Genomic DNA, 16,415 nt, shown 5'->3' with positions numbered 1-16,415 from the left:
CACTACTTCTACTGCTGATACTTAAAGTATATCAGGCTGATAATACTAGAATTTTCTTCCCTCACTTGTCGGGGTGACTTCTGCACACAGTCCTGTAAAATAATCACGTGGTAACGCTTGAATGGGCACTATGAAGCTTCACCGTGTTCTTTGATGGCATCTCTGAATGACATGCGACAGACAGCGGGGGAATTCAGTGCTTTGAGAACGGAGGAAGTGAGCACACAGGAAGCGTTGACACACAGAGCCACTGTTCGCCTGCATGGCCTCTCGGGCTGCTCCTCCTGAAGACTGGGGTCTGTCAGCACCAACCAAACCTCACCCTGGCCTACATCAGTGCTCTGACGTTCAAACATAGCGGCAGACAAAGACAGAGAAGAGCACAGACTGAGAGTTACTTAGAAACAGAATGACCTAGAAAGACACCATTTTAAGGAAACAAAGCTTACAAAGCAGCAATCGAAAGGAAATAATCATCTCTGTCTAAAAATAATTTGAAAATAGCCTTGACGAGATTATTCACTTAACAAGCTACACACAATGCTGGATCTCTAGAGCTTCAATATTAAAAAGTATATCTGTGTTTTAGTGGTGTGAGTGCGTGGCAAAGTCTACTACTTTGATCTGAGCTGCTATCTCATCTTGGTCAAAGTTTAAAGGTCTCACCAATCAATGGTAAAGAACGCCAGGGCCTCACACAGATTGTCATACTCAGAGCGATATGAACGCTGCTCTCTACGTCAGAGCTCAGTCTTATCAGTTTGTTAGTTTAAATGATCTCAACAGGACGAGTGAGGCGCTCCAGAAGGCACAATGTTTGCTCTGTACTTTAAGTAAAAGAAATCAGTCATTTTGAGAACGAACACTGAAATTACCTGCATTCTCCTGTATAAAACAGTGGCAATGAAACTGCAGCGGCAGGTTTTCGTCTCACTCTGAAAAAGAAGAGAGTTGAAAATCCACTTGCTGAAGATAAGTTATCTCGGTCTGCAGCAAATTCCTGTGTGAGAAGCTGCTCACCTGCAGTATGTCTTGTAAGGTTCGTGTTGAGGGGTGACGGTAGAGCAGGGAGTCAGTCTGGCCCTCGGTGGGCTCAACTGAGCTCTGCTGACTCGACAGCAGGTAGCAGAAACTGGGAGCTGGGCCTGCTGGTCTGCTTTCCTGTAGACACAAGATACTTCTGAGTTCTGTATGTTAAGCTCAGTATGTGTCATCAAATAACTGAATGTGCTCGTGTTTTGCAGCGTATTTGTTCCAAATTCTGCACATGCATTGTCAAATTACAGATGTTTTCTGCATTTGCTTGTGTTTTTTCTGTTTGCACATGCTTTGTTAAGTTGCACTGTGTGGACTTCTGAGGGTCAGCTAATTATTCAGCCTTGTATAAGAAGTAGCTTATGCTTCAGCAAAGGTCCAGTCATGTTTTGTATTGCAAAAAGGCAATACACAGGAAATTACACAGCAAACTTGCTCAGCAACTTTGAGTTATTTTTAACTAAACACAAGGAACATGTCAATCTACAGGCTTCTTTTGTATTAACTAGGATGAACTATTTTGCTTTTTGAGCTTATTTCAAGATTTTATGTGCTACAGCAACAGCCTGACTATTTCTAATATTATAATGCAATATTCTATGAGTGCACTGGCAACCACATTTGCTGCCTTTAAGGTCAAGCACCTAGAAAGTTTGGCCCTAAATTTTAAGGGGGCATCATAGCAGTGTAGGGCAACTGCAGACTAAGACAATGTTGGCCTGGTTCTAACCTTCTGAATCACAAACAACATTTCTGATTTGATTAGTGATTCAAGCAGGTCTGGTGTTGGGCTCCTAAATGGCTATTTCTGCCAAGTGGAGAAATACTCCAAACAGAGTTTAGTAGAGTGATTAAAAGAGGAGATTTCATCTTCTTAGATTTTTCTACAAACAGCTAAAAGTGTGGATGAGACAAACAGTGAAACATGTTGAGGTTGATTTATGGAAATAAACAACTCAGACTCTGAGATGTCTTTGATTTTTCTGAAAAACATTAACTTCTCCTAGCAACAACTATCACAGCTGCCATGTTAGCTGAAAATAACATCAGCAGCATGAATATGTCAGTTGTTGTGACTGTTAATTAAACAACCCCTTAAATCTAGGAATCCGCTAGTAGGAAGACCGCTGAATGGAGTGAAACAAAATGGCATTCCAGTTAGTCTATCAGGATAAAACAATATTCCGCTTTCAAATTAATGCTCCTCCACTGCCGTTGACTGGATTTGTCTTTAATCAGCCCTGACTTTGAGGACGGATTAACTGTTAAAATGATTTTGGGGGAAAGAATGCTGAACAATCTCTAGCCTCTGTTTCTCTGGTGTGATGGTTTTCTGCTTTTCTGTGTTTTACAACACTATAAAATGATAAAATTCATGTTTTTATTAAGGCTGTAAGAGTGGATTAGCTCCTCGATTTATTGTTTGATCGACAAATAATCTGAAAATAGCAATAGAAATATCTGGCAGAATTTCCGAAAGTCAAAGTGAACACCTTCAGAATACTGGCTTTGTTTGGCCACCAGCATAAACCTAATCAGTTTGCAATTACATCAAACACAAAAAGGCATAAAACCTCACAATTTAGACACTAGAACCAATACATGTATGCATTTATTACATTTTGCTGTGTGAAATTCTGATTAATGCTGGAAATTCTGACTCCATTTTGCACAAAAACATACTAGTAGTCACAAGACTGATCAATCAGTCAAGAAAGTTGGTTAGCTGCTAATGAAAACCATAGGTAGCTGCGGATCCATGTCCTGCTACATAGCTTCAGCTAAGGAAGAAGCCTTTTGTCTTCTACTATTGTGAGAACTTACATTCGGCATACTAAGTGTGTTTCCATGATCTTTAAGAGGCATCGCTGGGGGCCACAGACTGTCTATCAAGCTGAAAAGCCTGGAGCTCCTGAGAGTAAGACACAAAAAAGGGAAAAAAAACCAGAGAGAGTTAGGATGGGGCCACTGAAGAGGGGGAAAGGAGGAGAAACTACTGAAGAAGGGACTTTAGTGAGGAGATTGAAAGCTTTCACAGCCAGTTTCACTTCCACTGAAACGTGAATCTGTTAGGACAGAGCTTGTTTTTTACGTCACCTAGAATTAACAGTGAGCGTGCTTGGGCTGGCAGAGCAGAGACACACACCAACAGTTTTTACAAGAACAGATTAAAGGGTGGGAAAGCAGTTCGCACCCTATGCAAATGACATTATTATTGTGGTGCAAAAATAACAAGGTTTAGAGAACCAATTACAGGTGATTTTAAATGTCTGCAGCTTTAATGCCTGATCAGCAGCGTTTGTCTTCTCTCACCATGTTCTTAATCGCAGTAATGACAGTTGATGAGCTTTGATGATCTTTCATTGACGTCAAACTGATTTTGGAAGTACAGGCTAAAAATCAAAAGGGGAATTACATTAAGCATAGGACTCCAACAGGACATGTCAATCTCTTGATTCTTTGTCTCATTGTCTAAGGTGTTTTGCTCAGGTCCAGTGTTACTTATTCATACATGCGGGTGCTGTCGTATCAGCTAGTGGGTGACAACCTGTTAGTCAGCCTCTAATCACAGAGTTTCTTTGTGTGGAACTGGTTCTGCAGCCCGGTCAAGTCCAGCGAGGGCTGCTCAAGGATGAGTAACGACAAGCTAACAGGGCTCATTCAACAAGTTGAGATTCTGATACAGAGTTTGAATACTTGTTTACCAAACGAAGTATTTCTCTCTTACTGCTCTGTGGTAGTTTCTGCCTGGCAATCTTCAAATCTTAATGTTTTTGTTAAGCGGTGTGAAGTGTGGTTTAATCCTTAAAACTGTCATTTTGAATTTTATATTTAGTTGGCACACATCCAAAAATATGCAACGTATTTCCTGTGAACATCAGTCCTTCCCATCGAGCTAATCCAAGGCACATTACTCGCACAGGTGGCAGGCTGATCATTTCACAAAGCCCACATTGTAACGGAGTATTTCAACATTTGGGGAATTGCTCCTATTTACTGTCATGCTGGGAAAGAGATCTAAAGATTGACAGAAGCACCTGCCTGTTAAATATGCAGGCAGTTTAGGGAATTGACTGGCTGTGTGAAGGTAAAAATAAAAAAACAAACAAAACAAAAACAGCTCTGAAGCTCATTTATATACCAAGTATACATTGATTGTCGTAAAAAAAACAAACAAACCACAGCATACGTTGGGGTTTGGATGCTGTTAGACGGACTTCTGACAAAACCCGACTGTTTACACACCCGGTTTCCTTTATTTTAAGCTAACTAGCTGTAGCTTGATATTTTACCCTCTGAAATCCAAGCCGTTTATTCTCACATTCTGACTCACTGTGGGCTCATTTTTCACTGCAATATGAAGTTCTGCAGCACAACCATAGCTAGAAGGAGGGAACTAGAAAAGGCTCCTGTGCAGTGTAAAAAAAAAAAAAAAAAAAAAAGTGATGAATCACAAATCATAAAAAGAATAACAATCTAAAGTTTAATTTCTTTAAATATATATTTTACAAAAATGTAAGAAAAAAATTGAATAAATACATACATAATTTTCCAAGTGACAGAAAAAAAAGACTTACATACTTTAAATATTTTACTAATTAATTTTTTGTTGTCGTTTCCATCCTGCAGTTCAGCATAAGAGTCCCTGAAGATGTGTCTCATAACTGTTGGTCACAGCTGAGTCACTAATGGCTTCACGGTTGCCCTGAAGCAGAATTTTAGTTTTTCATAAAATCTGGTCAGAGCAAACAATATATTTTTGGCAAATCTTTAAATCAGGACAAAAAGAATAAAGTGATTTTGACAAAATATCTGAATTTATTGCTAAGACTTGGTCAAGAATGTTAAAAATCTGGTTATTCTCCCAGTTTTTACAGTTTCTGTTTATGATGAATTCTGTCATTTTGGCCATTTTCCTACAAGAGAACATTCAGAGGCTTCATGTAGAGACATGAGAGAGATAATCAGTCCATAAGAGCTGGATCAAACTATTTAACTAGTTGAATATTCATTACACAAGTATTTGTAATTTTTGTTTTCAGATATTTGTTTTTTATAGGTTTTTTTTTGGCTAAATATAGGCTTACAAAAAAGGCATTTTTCTGCACATTCTTGTCCTTTATTTATACTTTTTTTGCACAGCTGCTGAACTCACACTTCAGTTCATCTGAGCAGTTAATGGGAAGATAAAATGCCACAGACCTCAGTCATGTGGGAACACTTAAGCTAAATGATGACAAGACAAAGGCAGAGTGCCAAATATTCAATATGAAACTGGAATACAGTGCCCCAACATGTATGAAAATTCACTTGAAAGCTGCAAGTAGGAGCCTATTGATCGCTGGTGTAAAAACTATACAAGCTTACAAACTTCACGTCGCTAAATGCCTGGTGTACAGCTGCTATGATGAAGCTGCTTTTCTCCACCGTTCAGACAGTAACATCACACATTCTAAAAACCTGCACTGATTTTGCTTGGAAAATAGTTAGCAACTGATCTGAATATATAACTTAAATCATATATTTGGGGCAACAGCAGTTACTGACAAAAAACCCCAAAGAGGCCCAGTATAACAATAACTCTTTTTCAACAGACTATCGGCACATTGTTACTCCGCCAAGGAACGCGGCGTAGTTATGTGACAATCGGCGTTTGGTTTGTTTGTCTCTTAGCAACATTCCTCAAAAACGGACAAACGGATTTGGATGAAATTTTCAGGGAAGTTCAGAAATGACACAAGGACCAACTGATTAGATTTTGGCAGTGATGTGGATTATAGTCTGGATCCATGGATTTGTTGAAGATTTCTGTATCATTGCGAGATAGCGTCACTGTAACTATGACAACAAGTGAACGCTACGTCAGCTGCCTGCTGACGATCACATGATTGCGATCCTACTACAAATCCACCACTGCGGACTTATCGGGACTTCGCCGTCCGAAATGGTACAAGGAATTGATTCAATTATGGGATGTTTCCAAGTCCCATCAATTCCTGCCGACCGCTACATATTTAGGTGATGTGATTCGGTATCCGCACATAACGTACACATGCATAAAACATGACTGTGCTCAGCTCAAGGTCATTTTGTTTGTGGGTTCATCTATATTAAATGGCCACATTCTACGGTGCCGTGATTTTTGATCATCATTAACTAATAAACAAATGCTGCATTTCTGACAATGCCATATGGGGGAATGAACAGCCTTGGCGGAGTACTGTACTCTCCAAGTGCTTTTCTTGTTTGATTATTTGCTGCTCAGCCCTACAATCTTCTCATCCAACTCGCTGCATTAAAGAAAATGCATATTTTCCAAAATATCGAAAACTATACCTTTATACTAACTAAAATGCAATATGATATTGAATCAATTTGTAGTCAGTACAGTTTTGTTTTTTTGTTAAGGGACTGCTGCAAATTAATAAAATACTGGAGTCCAAATTTGAAAAATAAACTAAAGCCCGACTCTTTGGCTACCATATTTGGGATCTCAGAAACAGCCATATAACTGGAATAAATAAATTATAAACCTATAGTCAATGTCCTGTTTGCTGAGCTTAGAGAAAAGATGGTAAAAAAAATAGCTTGCCTCGGTCAAAAGGTGAGACAATCTGAAAGCACCTCCAAAGCTTACTGTTTAGCAGGTTATAGCTTGTTTGTTCAATCCATACAAAAGGTGAACTGTAAAATGACACACTGCAGCATTACAGGGTGCTTATGCTGGACTAGTTCTTGGCTGGTAAAGTGTTGTTGTTGTCATAGTGAGGTTAGTCAGTGTGGTTAAGGTTGGATTTATGGTCCGTCTGAAGTGAATGTCGAACTGATTTGTCTGAACTGCATCTATTCAGTTTACATTTCAGACAGAGACTGTAAACCAGCCTTTAGAGGTACTCGAAGCTGTGTTTCGTTCTTAACTTTGGATAGCCAGGCTTTCGTCTTTGCTTGTAGTCTTTATGCTAACAAGCTGCTGGCTAGAGCTATCTAACAGACAGATATTGAGCAGTATCAATCTTCTCATCTAACTCTCAAAAAGAGAGCAAACAAGCAAGTTTTCCAAAGCGTCAAACTATTCCTTTAAGATATGCACAGTGTCTGTGAAAGGTGGAGAATTTCAAGGAACCTGGGAAAAAAAAGAATGCCTGATTTAACTCAACCAACCCCACATGTTTTTCTGCTCAAGCTAATAAGATAGCCCATGTGCAAACACGAAAGATAGCCCATCCATCACAGTCTGACCACAGACAACCTCTAGAGAAATTATAGGCTGCGGTGGCATTGAAAATACCAGGGATGTAAACATACCCCCAGCCAGTCTCTAAATGTTCCCATGTCAGTTCTTCTAACTGCTTCTAATCTGGGCTCTTGACTATGGAAACTCACAAGGGACACAGAGCATCCACCTCAGTATCACTTTACATGTAAACACGGTTGCACTGCTGGCAGAACAGCATAATCAGGTTCATAGGAGGTGCAAACATTAAGTTCTCATTGTATTGTAAACGCGTGTGCCAAGTTTAAAAAGGGCATTTGAGGTTACATGTTGTGGAGGAACACAGGAGATTTAAAAGCCAAAATATGTGTCCTGATTTAGCATGAGGCTCAGAGGATCTATAGCACAAGGCCCCGAGGCTACTCAATTGGCACTTCATATCAAGACCTGTCAATCACAGGCATTTATCCTGGGCTATTGTCTCAGACGGTTATGGAGTGAGAGAGGATAACTTTACATGCAGCAGAAATCCCCATCACACACTGATATTTCACACAGGTTGAACTCTACTCAGTGGCTATGAAGTGATGTTCAGGTGAAAAGCCAACCTGGCTGTGTGTGATGGGTACAGAGGAGAAAGTGGGTTTCACCTTTCTCGAGTGACCCGCTGCACCACTTTAATGCCTCTCAGCACGCAATTCTTCCCCTGCCACATCTGGCAGTACTGGCTGAGGTCGTCCTTGCAGGGCAGGAGGTGGAGCTGGACCACGCTGAACATCCCGTAGCTGTCCTGGACAAGCACACACAACCTGAGCAAACACAAAAACAAAACACCAAAGAGACAGCATATTACTATGCATTCATCTTGTTCGACGAGGTGCATGTTGGCATAAAATGTTCCTCTGCAAAACACACGATGTGCATCCTCAAGGCCGTGAATTTAACAAATATGTTGAATGCATTTCCTTAAAAGCATTTTTTTTTTTGACTACTTTGATGTATGATGTCAAAACGTCAAAACAAAACTAGTGGCCAGAAATTCCACACAATACCTTTAAGTTTAGGCTGAGAATTGCCATTAAATTTACTCCCACCATACATACATACCTATATTTTTCAGTAGAAGAAAAATTGAAAGAATTTTCATCCAAATATGTTGCCAAAGTTAAAAGTTGTAATAGATTACATTGGTGCAAAGAAAGAAAAGTGGTATTTTGTACACAGCAATGTTGTGAAAAATCAAGACCTTCAATGCCAAAAAGCTGTCCCTTTAAACTTAAGCACAAACATGGATAAAAGTCCTGCAAGCTTTCAGAATAATGGAAAGTTTAAACACGGCAACTGTGCAAACTTAACAGCAACTACTGGCTTGTTACAGTTACAGTCTAAATGTGCACAAAAGACAACTATGAAATAGGCACTTGAACAAGTAAATTAATTTACCAATATGTAACTAACATAGATGTGGTTTAACTACATGTACTTGTGTTTAGAATGTTATTATGACAATTAGATTTTCATTTACACAGTTTTATTACTGGTTTACAGAATCAGAAAAGGTGATCCTGTAGTATTTTTATTTGGAGGAAAGTAACAGTACGCAGTTAAGGCTTCGTTCTGACATTTGTAAGTGTTAATGCCGGTGGCTGGTTTGACAGGCTGCTGTTGACAGAACAGACCTTTGGCCTACAAAGTTGTGAGTCAGTATTCCTGCACAAGAGCCTGAACAGCTATAGGCTCCAGTATCTCAGTAAGTCAAGCCCAGACACAGCCCTGAGAGTAAACAGTGGAGTTCATATCCCCTGGTTAGACGAGCAACGGCCAGGGAAGAAGAGGAGGAAGAAAAATCAGGAAAGAGGGAGGAGGACTGTCAGCATGTCCATCATGCATGTGCATGCATGTGCACATCCCAGACATTGGGAAAATTTTGAGACTGCTTTAAACCACCTGATTGGGTCTATGAATGTTTTCTGTTGCTAAACGTGGGGTCTGTCTCTGTTTGTTTTGAGAGACCTGGAAATAGTTCTCTAAATAACATTCCTGACATGACTTTTGGTGGCGTAAGCCAAAGTTTTAACCAAGATTATTCTCAGTTGTTTAATTCACAATCCAAAATCAGACATATACAGCATTTTGTTCAAGCCACAAGTTGTGCTTGACATAAAAAACTGAGACAAATAATGCTCTCTGAATGTTTCTTTTTTCTGCTTATCAAGCTGTAAACATGAGCGCAGAAGTTCAAAGTTTAAAGCAAAGTAAATGAACCCTTCATGTGGTTGCTATTCATCACTGGAGGGACCAGTCGCTCCGTAACATGTTGGGCACTTTGTCAAATCAAACAAGAAAATGCCTCCAGAAAACTGTAATTCTTGAAAGACAATTATTTTCCCATTCTTTCAAAACACAAAAACAATACTTACTGCAGCTGGAGTATTAGGCTACTGTTCCATCATGAACCCTGTCATAAACAACTGGAAGTAGCAGGTCACTGACAAACAGGGACATCATTGATAAATCTGTCAGTTTGGCTTTCTAGTTTATTGCTTAGACTACAAAACCTTTACAGATTTGTTGTTTTGATTCACAACAGCTGAAATCCAAAGACACTCAATTTAGAGTGATAAGAAATACAATGGAGTAACAGAAACCAGTTCAGTATTTTAGCTTGATGGATAACTTCTAATTGTTTTTTAAATCATGAATGCAAATGTTTACCTAAAAGCTAATCATTTCTGCAGGAGTCGGTTAGGAATTTTTACACTAATAATAGATGGGTTTTTTTATTGCCCTTGACATTATATCTACATATACTGTTTCATAGCCAGGCTCCTTGAAAGCAGGTTGGCTCGTTGGTCTAGAGATATGATTCTCACTTAGGGTGCTAGAGGTACTGGGTTCAAATTCCAGAGGAGTCCCCACTTACAGGAAGGTATTAAGGGTGTCTACTGATCATAAGGTCGGCAGTTTGATCTCAAGCTCCTATAGTGTCCTGAAGGCAAAGTTGTAGGGGATTTTGCTTTGGATATGGAAAAAAAAAAAAATGAAATATCACTAAGGCAAAGAAAGAGCTGCACAGTGGCGTGGTGGTTAGCACTTTGACCTTGCAGCTAGAAGATCCCTGGTTCACGTCCCGGCTTTCCCGGGATCTTTCTGCATGGAGTTTGCATGTTCTCCCTGTGCATGTGTGGGTTTTCTCCGGGTCCTCCGGCTTCCTCCCACAGTCCAAAAACATGATGAGGTTAACTGATTACTCTAAATTATCCGTAGGTGTGAATGTGAGTGTGATTGTTTGTTTGTATATGTGGCCCAGTGATAGACTGGTGACCTGTCCAGGGTGTCTCCTGCCTTCACCCTGAGTCAGCTGGGATAGACTTCAGCCCCTCCGCGACACTATTGAGGTTAAACGGTGTATAGATAATGGTTGTATGGATGGACTAAGGCAAAACGGCAATATCCAAGTGCAGAACATTTACTATTCACAGAATGGTCTGGCTGCACCTCATTATCATGATATTGGGGAAAACAAATGCTGCGGCTTATTTGTATTAGGTACAGCAAAGCGACGGATGCAGCTGTGGTGTTTCCTTAAAATAGTGAAGGTGTGATGGTTTTGCACGCATGGAGGCCCGTACTTTTATAAAAATGAATAATTCACAGAAAAAAAAAGCAAATAGGACTACCTTCCTGCATGAACCAAATCTTGTGCAAAACTTAAAACTTTAGGTGTGGTATATTGCTGTATGGAAGTTGTTGTTTCTTGTAATGAAGTGGATTTTTAAAACAGGAACACACAGATAGGAGAAAGCTGTGCGAAAAGCGTGGCCAGTGGCAGACTTATTATTGCAATCAACATCTGGTGAATGAGATGAATACTACATCATTAGTAGTGAAACTGTTCACACTATAAACAACCAAAAAATTAGACTGGTGACATTGTTTGTCATTTCGCAACTAGTCCCATGGAAGACCAACTAACAATGTATTTCCGTCTTTCAATACTTTCCAACATTTCCAGCTGCTGAATAATGCTCATTTCTTGCTGTAATGAGTATTTATTGCTTCATATGTGTCAGCGTCCCAAAATAAACTACAGAGCCCATGCTTATCGTAAGGGAGGAACCTGTCACCCAGTGCAATGTTGTGATTCACAGATGTTTTTAATAGTTTTTGGGTGACAGTGGAGGTCTCTGGTACAAAGGGATGACCCGTATCAGGCACTGAATATAGACAAGACTTGTACATGTTTGTTTTGGTCTCTTACTGACAATAAGAAAAACAGAGAAAGGTCAAGATGTATCTTTCAGTAAATACGCAATAAATATTTTATTATATTTACACTACCAGTCAAAAGTTTGGACACATCTTCTCATTCGATGGCTTTTATTTAATTATTTTATACATTGTAGATTAATGCTGAACACATCAAAACTATAAAAGAACACAAATGGAATTATGTTGAAAACAAAAAAGTGTTAATTTTGAGTATTAATCTACAATGTAGAAAATAATAAAAATAAATAAAAAACATTGAATGAGAAGGTGTGTCCAAACTTTTGACTGGTAGTGTATATAATATTATATATTATAAAAAAGAAACTAAAACTAGAGTCATCTAAAGGGAACCAAGAGTTTACAAAAAACAAAAAGATATCTGACTAAATCCATAAATCAATATCTGACCTTTCCTCAAATATGAATACAGCTGTGGAGTCTTACTTGTCTGTGATATAGATACACTTTCACTTTTAGTGCAGCAGGTTTAAACGTGAAAAAACTAAAAACGTTGTATGAAATCTGATAGGACAACTGACAGCTAGAAAAGACGAGAGCGATGAGACTTGTCGAGGAACCAGCTTGACATAAACAACCACCTCCACATTCAGTCCCTCCTTTTAACAGCCCCACTTCCTCAAACAGCAACCCCTCACTCCCAAAAAAATCCTCTGCTATTGGCCGGTTTCAGTCACAGGCCATTTTCAGGAATTTGTTATTGTGAGCGATCACAGAATTCTCGGCATCTCAGGTTTTCTTCCTGGAAGTACGATCCATTGAGCCTGTGCAAACACTCACTCCTTCACATGCACAGTGTGACTGTGCATGCATGCAAGCACACACGCACATTACTTGGCAACACGCTAAGTAAGCGACCCACACATTAAGAATACAGCAGAGAGGCCTCATTGGTGGGGGGCGGACAGGCGGGATTCCTTCCTATGTGTTGTCCACCAATCGGTGCCGGCACAGTGATAAACACGGTTGTAACAGGATCCCTGCAGCACATTGTGTTCCTTCTCCACCAAGAAAAAAAAAAAAAAAAAAAACAGCAACTAGCCTCTCCTCACTTCCTGCAAACAGTTAATCTTCTTGTTTATTCTATTCCAAACTTACGGGAAACTTAACATCTTCTTCAAGAATAAATATCATCCTGGCCTGTCTCCCTTGTGTGTTAACACAGAGGCTAAACAACAAAAGGATCAAATAAGTGTGCTGACCAGGAGAGTGAGTCATAGAGGCTGGGGACACAACATAAGAGGCACAAACTGTCCCCGTCTTTATACAGAATGAGGCCAGTGGGCTGCGAAGTAAACTACTCTTCTCTCCACAGAGCAGGCATGCATCCTGGAAAAGTACTATAAGCAACACAATGTACCACATGTTGTCTTTCTGTACAGCGAACTTCTCACAATCAGGCAGACAAGTGACGGAAGCTTTATCTTCTTCTTGTATTAAAAAAAAAAACTGATGTTAAAAAAAAAAATTACAACAAAATGTATCAAAGGTCGACAACTAATAACAACCTAAAAATAAAACGTTGTAGAGAGTGTTCCAAATTTGTCACAATAAACAGACCAGGTCACGCAGATATTTGGAACCATCATCAGACTCGTGATCACCTCCTAACCTCTGCCCCACCTCCACGCTTTCACTACAAACTGGGCCTGTTGAATCTGGTTGAGTAGGAGAGGATCGGAGGGAAGGGTAGGGGTGCTTCCGGTCAGAGGGCGGCGTTTGTTTACCAGCCACAGAAGCAGCATGGCAAGAGCAAGTGTCATATTACAACCACTGCTCATTTAGTCAGTTAGCTTGTCAGCTGACTGGGGCTCTCCCTCCTTTACCACAGAGTGTCCCTCTGGCCCCTTCACTGAAAGAAACCAATACTTTTTTTATTACTCAGCAAAGGACAAAAACAACAAGCCTGAGGAGGGCCAGGCAACTGAAGGTCATTGGATTTACTTCAAGTAGCACATTTACACATTCATTAACTACAACAAGACCACTCAATAATCTTCAAAATAATTTCTGTAACATGGGAAGCTTTGATTTATTCTTGTCCTTTATTAATCTAACACTGATAATTCAACTTATTCAAAGCTGAACTAATTAATATTTTTCTATCAGAAAGGGAAAATGACTGGGTCTTACGTGATTTGACTCATGGTGACGAATCCACAGAGAATTTTAACTTGCCTTTGCGGTTATCCACATCTCAGTGGAGCGTTTTTGCTTCTTTCAGCTCCTTGTTTTGGCATTTACTATATTAGTTCATTATCCCACTCCTGTCATTTGCTGAAGCAGCAGTAAGCTGGTGAACCAAGAGGAGCATTTAGCAACTAAAATGAGTACATTTTTTTAACCTCAGGTGTTGCTGGAGACAAAAAACGCTGAAATGAAAGTGAATGTTTGTTCGTCGGGTGGATAAAACCATGACAGCAAATAAATGCTAATGGCCTTGAGCAGTACCACAGTATCGCAGTAGTATTGCAGCAAATCTGAGAAATTCCTAGTTTGATCTTCAATAGGATTAAAAACATATGCTTCTGTTTGTGTTAACCTGAAAACTGAAATATAGCAGCTGGCAGCCAAGCGGAATAAGATGGCAGCATTTCTGGATTTCAGGGCTGAAAAGTGGGGTTGTTTTATATTTGACAAGTAGGAAATTACATGTTCGGAACATCAGATATGGTTTTTGTAAAAAGAGATTACTGGTGGAAACCCCAGGTTTGCCAGGGGTTACTCACAGTTACAAAAATAGATTTAGCCAGTGTTTCGTTAACCAAGTTTAACAAGAAGGAACATAACCTCTTTACTGCAGAAATGAAAAAGGATGAAAGAAAAATCTGCCAAACAGCCAAGAATTACAACCATCACACATAAGCTCAGACAGAAACATGAAAAATGCTACCTGTCAGAGAAAATGATTGAGTACTCCAAGAGCCTGACAGGAGAGTGTGACTCTGATACACAATGTAGGATAAATCTGCTTCCAGATTTTAAGTTTCACTTCAATAACAAGGACTCACTTCTCCTTGGATTAATGATATCTGAAGGAAACTTTCAAAAAAGAAGAATTGTCTTATATGTATGTCAAGCTTATCTACTTGTTTAAAGAACAAAAACAACGGTAGATTATGTTCGCTAAACAAAGAATGATCGATTAGTTTTAAGCTGGTTAGTCTTTGTCTACATATAAGATAGAGAACTAGTGACACAGGAGCAAAGCAGCAGTAGCTTGGGTGTTCCATGTGTGTCTACAAAGGATGTATTCAGTACTGAGCTGCAGGTCATCTTCATTTATGGAAGCGCTTACAACACAACACGGAGTCATTGTAGTTGTGGGCGTAAAATATAGAAAAATAGCCTTGAAGTGTAAAAATAAATTACATGAATAAAGCATGAAAAAACCACAAGCCCCGATATTGTCTGTATACAGCTTTGGAAATAATTAATAGACCACTGACTTCTCCCTCTTCCTTTGTGGTTCTTGTTAGACCAGTACTGGGTTTTCTTCTTTAGAATATTTAGATGTGTAAGATTTACCGTCTCTCTCACTCCCACTGTACATGAGCACAAACATGAACAACAGAACATGCTCAAATAGTGTTGAATAGATCGTTCTTAGCTACGTTCCCATTTACAGAGTTAGGGTTGTGTATGTATGTTGGAATATTTTTTCATCACATACAAAGAGCAGACGGTCAGTGAACTAGATTACAATGTTCACCTATTAATAAATCAAAGAGAGATTCGAGTGACAGAGTTCAACCATCCCCAGGACTTGTTCACAAGTAAGAAGACGGTAGCTGGAGACCGACAGGCGGACGAGAACTGTACTGGTCTGTCCTGATGACAGAGGTGGTGAGCCACAAAGCAAAGCTCTCAGTTTCCCACTCAATCAAATACAAGTTCCTATCGTCACCATTGGACATGAAGTGTGGGTAGTGCCCAAAACAACAAGATCGTGGAAACAAGTGGGTGAAATCAGTTTCTTCCATTGGTCTGTGAACTCACATTCAAGGACTGCGTGAGAAAGTCAAATAGCAGGAAGGATCAGAGTAGAACTGCTGTGCCTTCACGTTAAAAAAAAATGCCAGCTGAGGTGGTTTGGATACCTCCCGACAGAGGCTTTCCCAACTGGGTGAAGACTACAGGACAGAACATGGGGACTATCTATCCCTTCTGGCCTGGGAATGACTTGGGATCCCCCAAGAGGATGAAGAAAGTGGCTAGAAATTGGGACACCTGGGCTACTTTGTTTAGACCGATGCTTCTGCGGCCCAATACTGAATAAGTGCTTGTGGATAATGAAAATGATATAATGAAATATAAAATGTAGAGAGCTAGTTTAAAAAAGCCCATTACAACAGATGCTGTTGTTTTGCCTGATCGTCAGTACCAAAACCTCATGATATTTAGTCTATAATCCTGTATGATAAACAAATATTTTGCATTTTATTATTGTTTTCCTTCAAAACTTACTAAAATTTGCTATTCAAATAGTTTCTAGTGAAATCAAAGCTAAAACAAATCTGATCCTGTGTCACATAGATTCTTACAGACACTAAGAGGAATTAGATTTTTTTTTACATCCGAATAAAATATTTTTTTCTGTGATTTTTCTTTGGAGTGTTACGGTAAATAAAAAAAGTAAAGCTGCTGCAAACCTGTTCCACCCAGTGCAGTATGAGTGGGCACCATTTCAACTCTGGCTTGCTGGTGCACGAGATTCTGAAAACATCATGCTGTCTTCCCGAGAATTGGCCAGAATCACTCACAGAGGGGCTGGATTCAATTAGAAATGTTTGTGTCCTTTGTCAAGCAATGCCATATGGCTGGAGACAGTGTGAGCACTTTGTGGGGGCTGCTGCGCTGTGAACAATAGATCGAC

The 16,415-nt window shown here is 39.6% G+C and overlaps 1 protein-coding gene across 2 annotated transcripts in view; it reads right to left on the bottom strand.

Moving 5' to 3' along the window:
* spidr (scaffold protein involved in DNA repair) overlaps positions 1-16,415 on the bottom strand; it is a 38,401-nt gene that overhangs the window by 6,064 nt on the left and 15,922 nt on the right. For both annotated transcript variants that reach the window (XM_023283678.3, XM_055014397.1), the window contains 5 exons: positions 7,900-8,058; positions 2,860-2,947; positions 1,021-1,161; positions 876-935; positions 143-341 (listed from right to left, as the gene is read on the bottom strand). In XM_023283678.3, coding sequence (XP_023139446.2) covers positions 143-341; positions 876-935; positions 1,021-1,161; positions 2,860-2,947; positions 7,900-8,058 — 647 coding nt within the window. The remainder of the gene's footprint in view (positions 1-142; positions 342-875; positions 936-1,020; positions 1,162-2,859; positions 2,948-7,899; positions 8,059-16,415) is intronic.

Source organism: Amphiprion ocellaris, chromosome 10, assembly GCF_022539595.1.
Source record: "Amphiprion ocellaris isolate individual 3 ecotype Okinawa chromosome 10, ASM2253959v1, whole genome shotgun sequence".
Lineage (NCBI taxonomy): Eukaryota > Metazoa > Chordata > Actinopteri > Pomacentridae > Amphiprion > Amphiprion ocellaris.
Note: the sequence above shows the minus strand (reverse complement) of the source record. Positions and strands in the feature narration are given on the sequence as shown.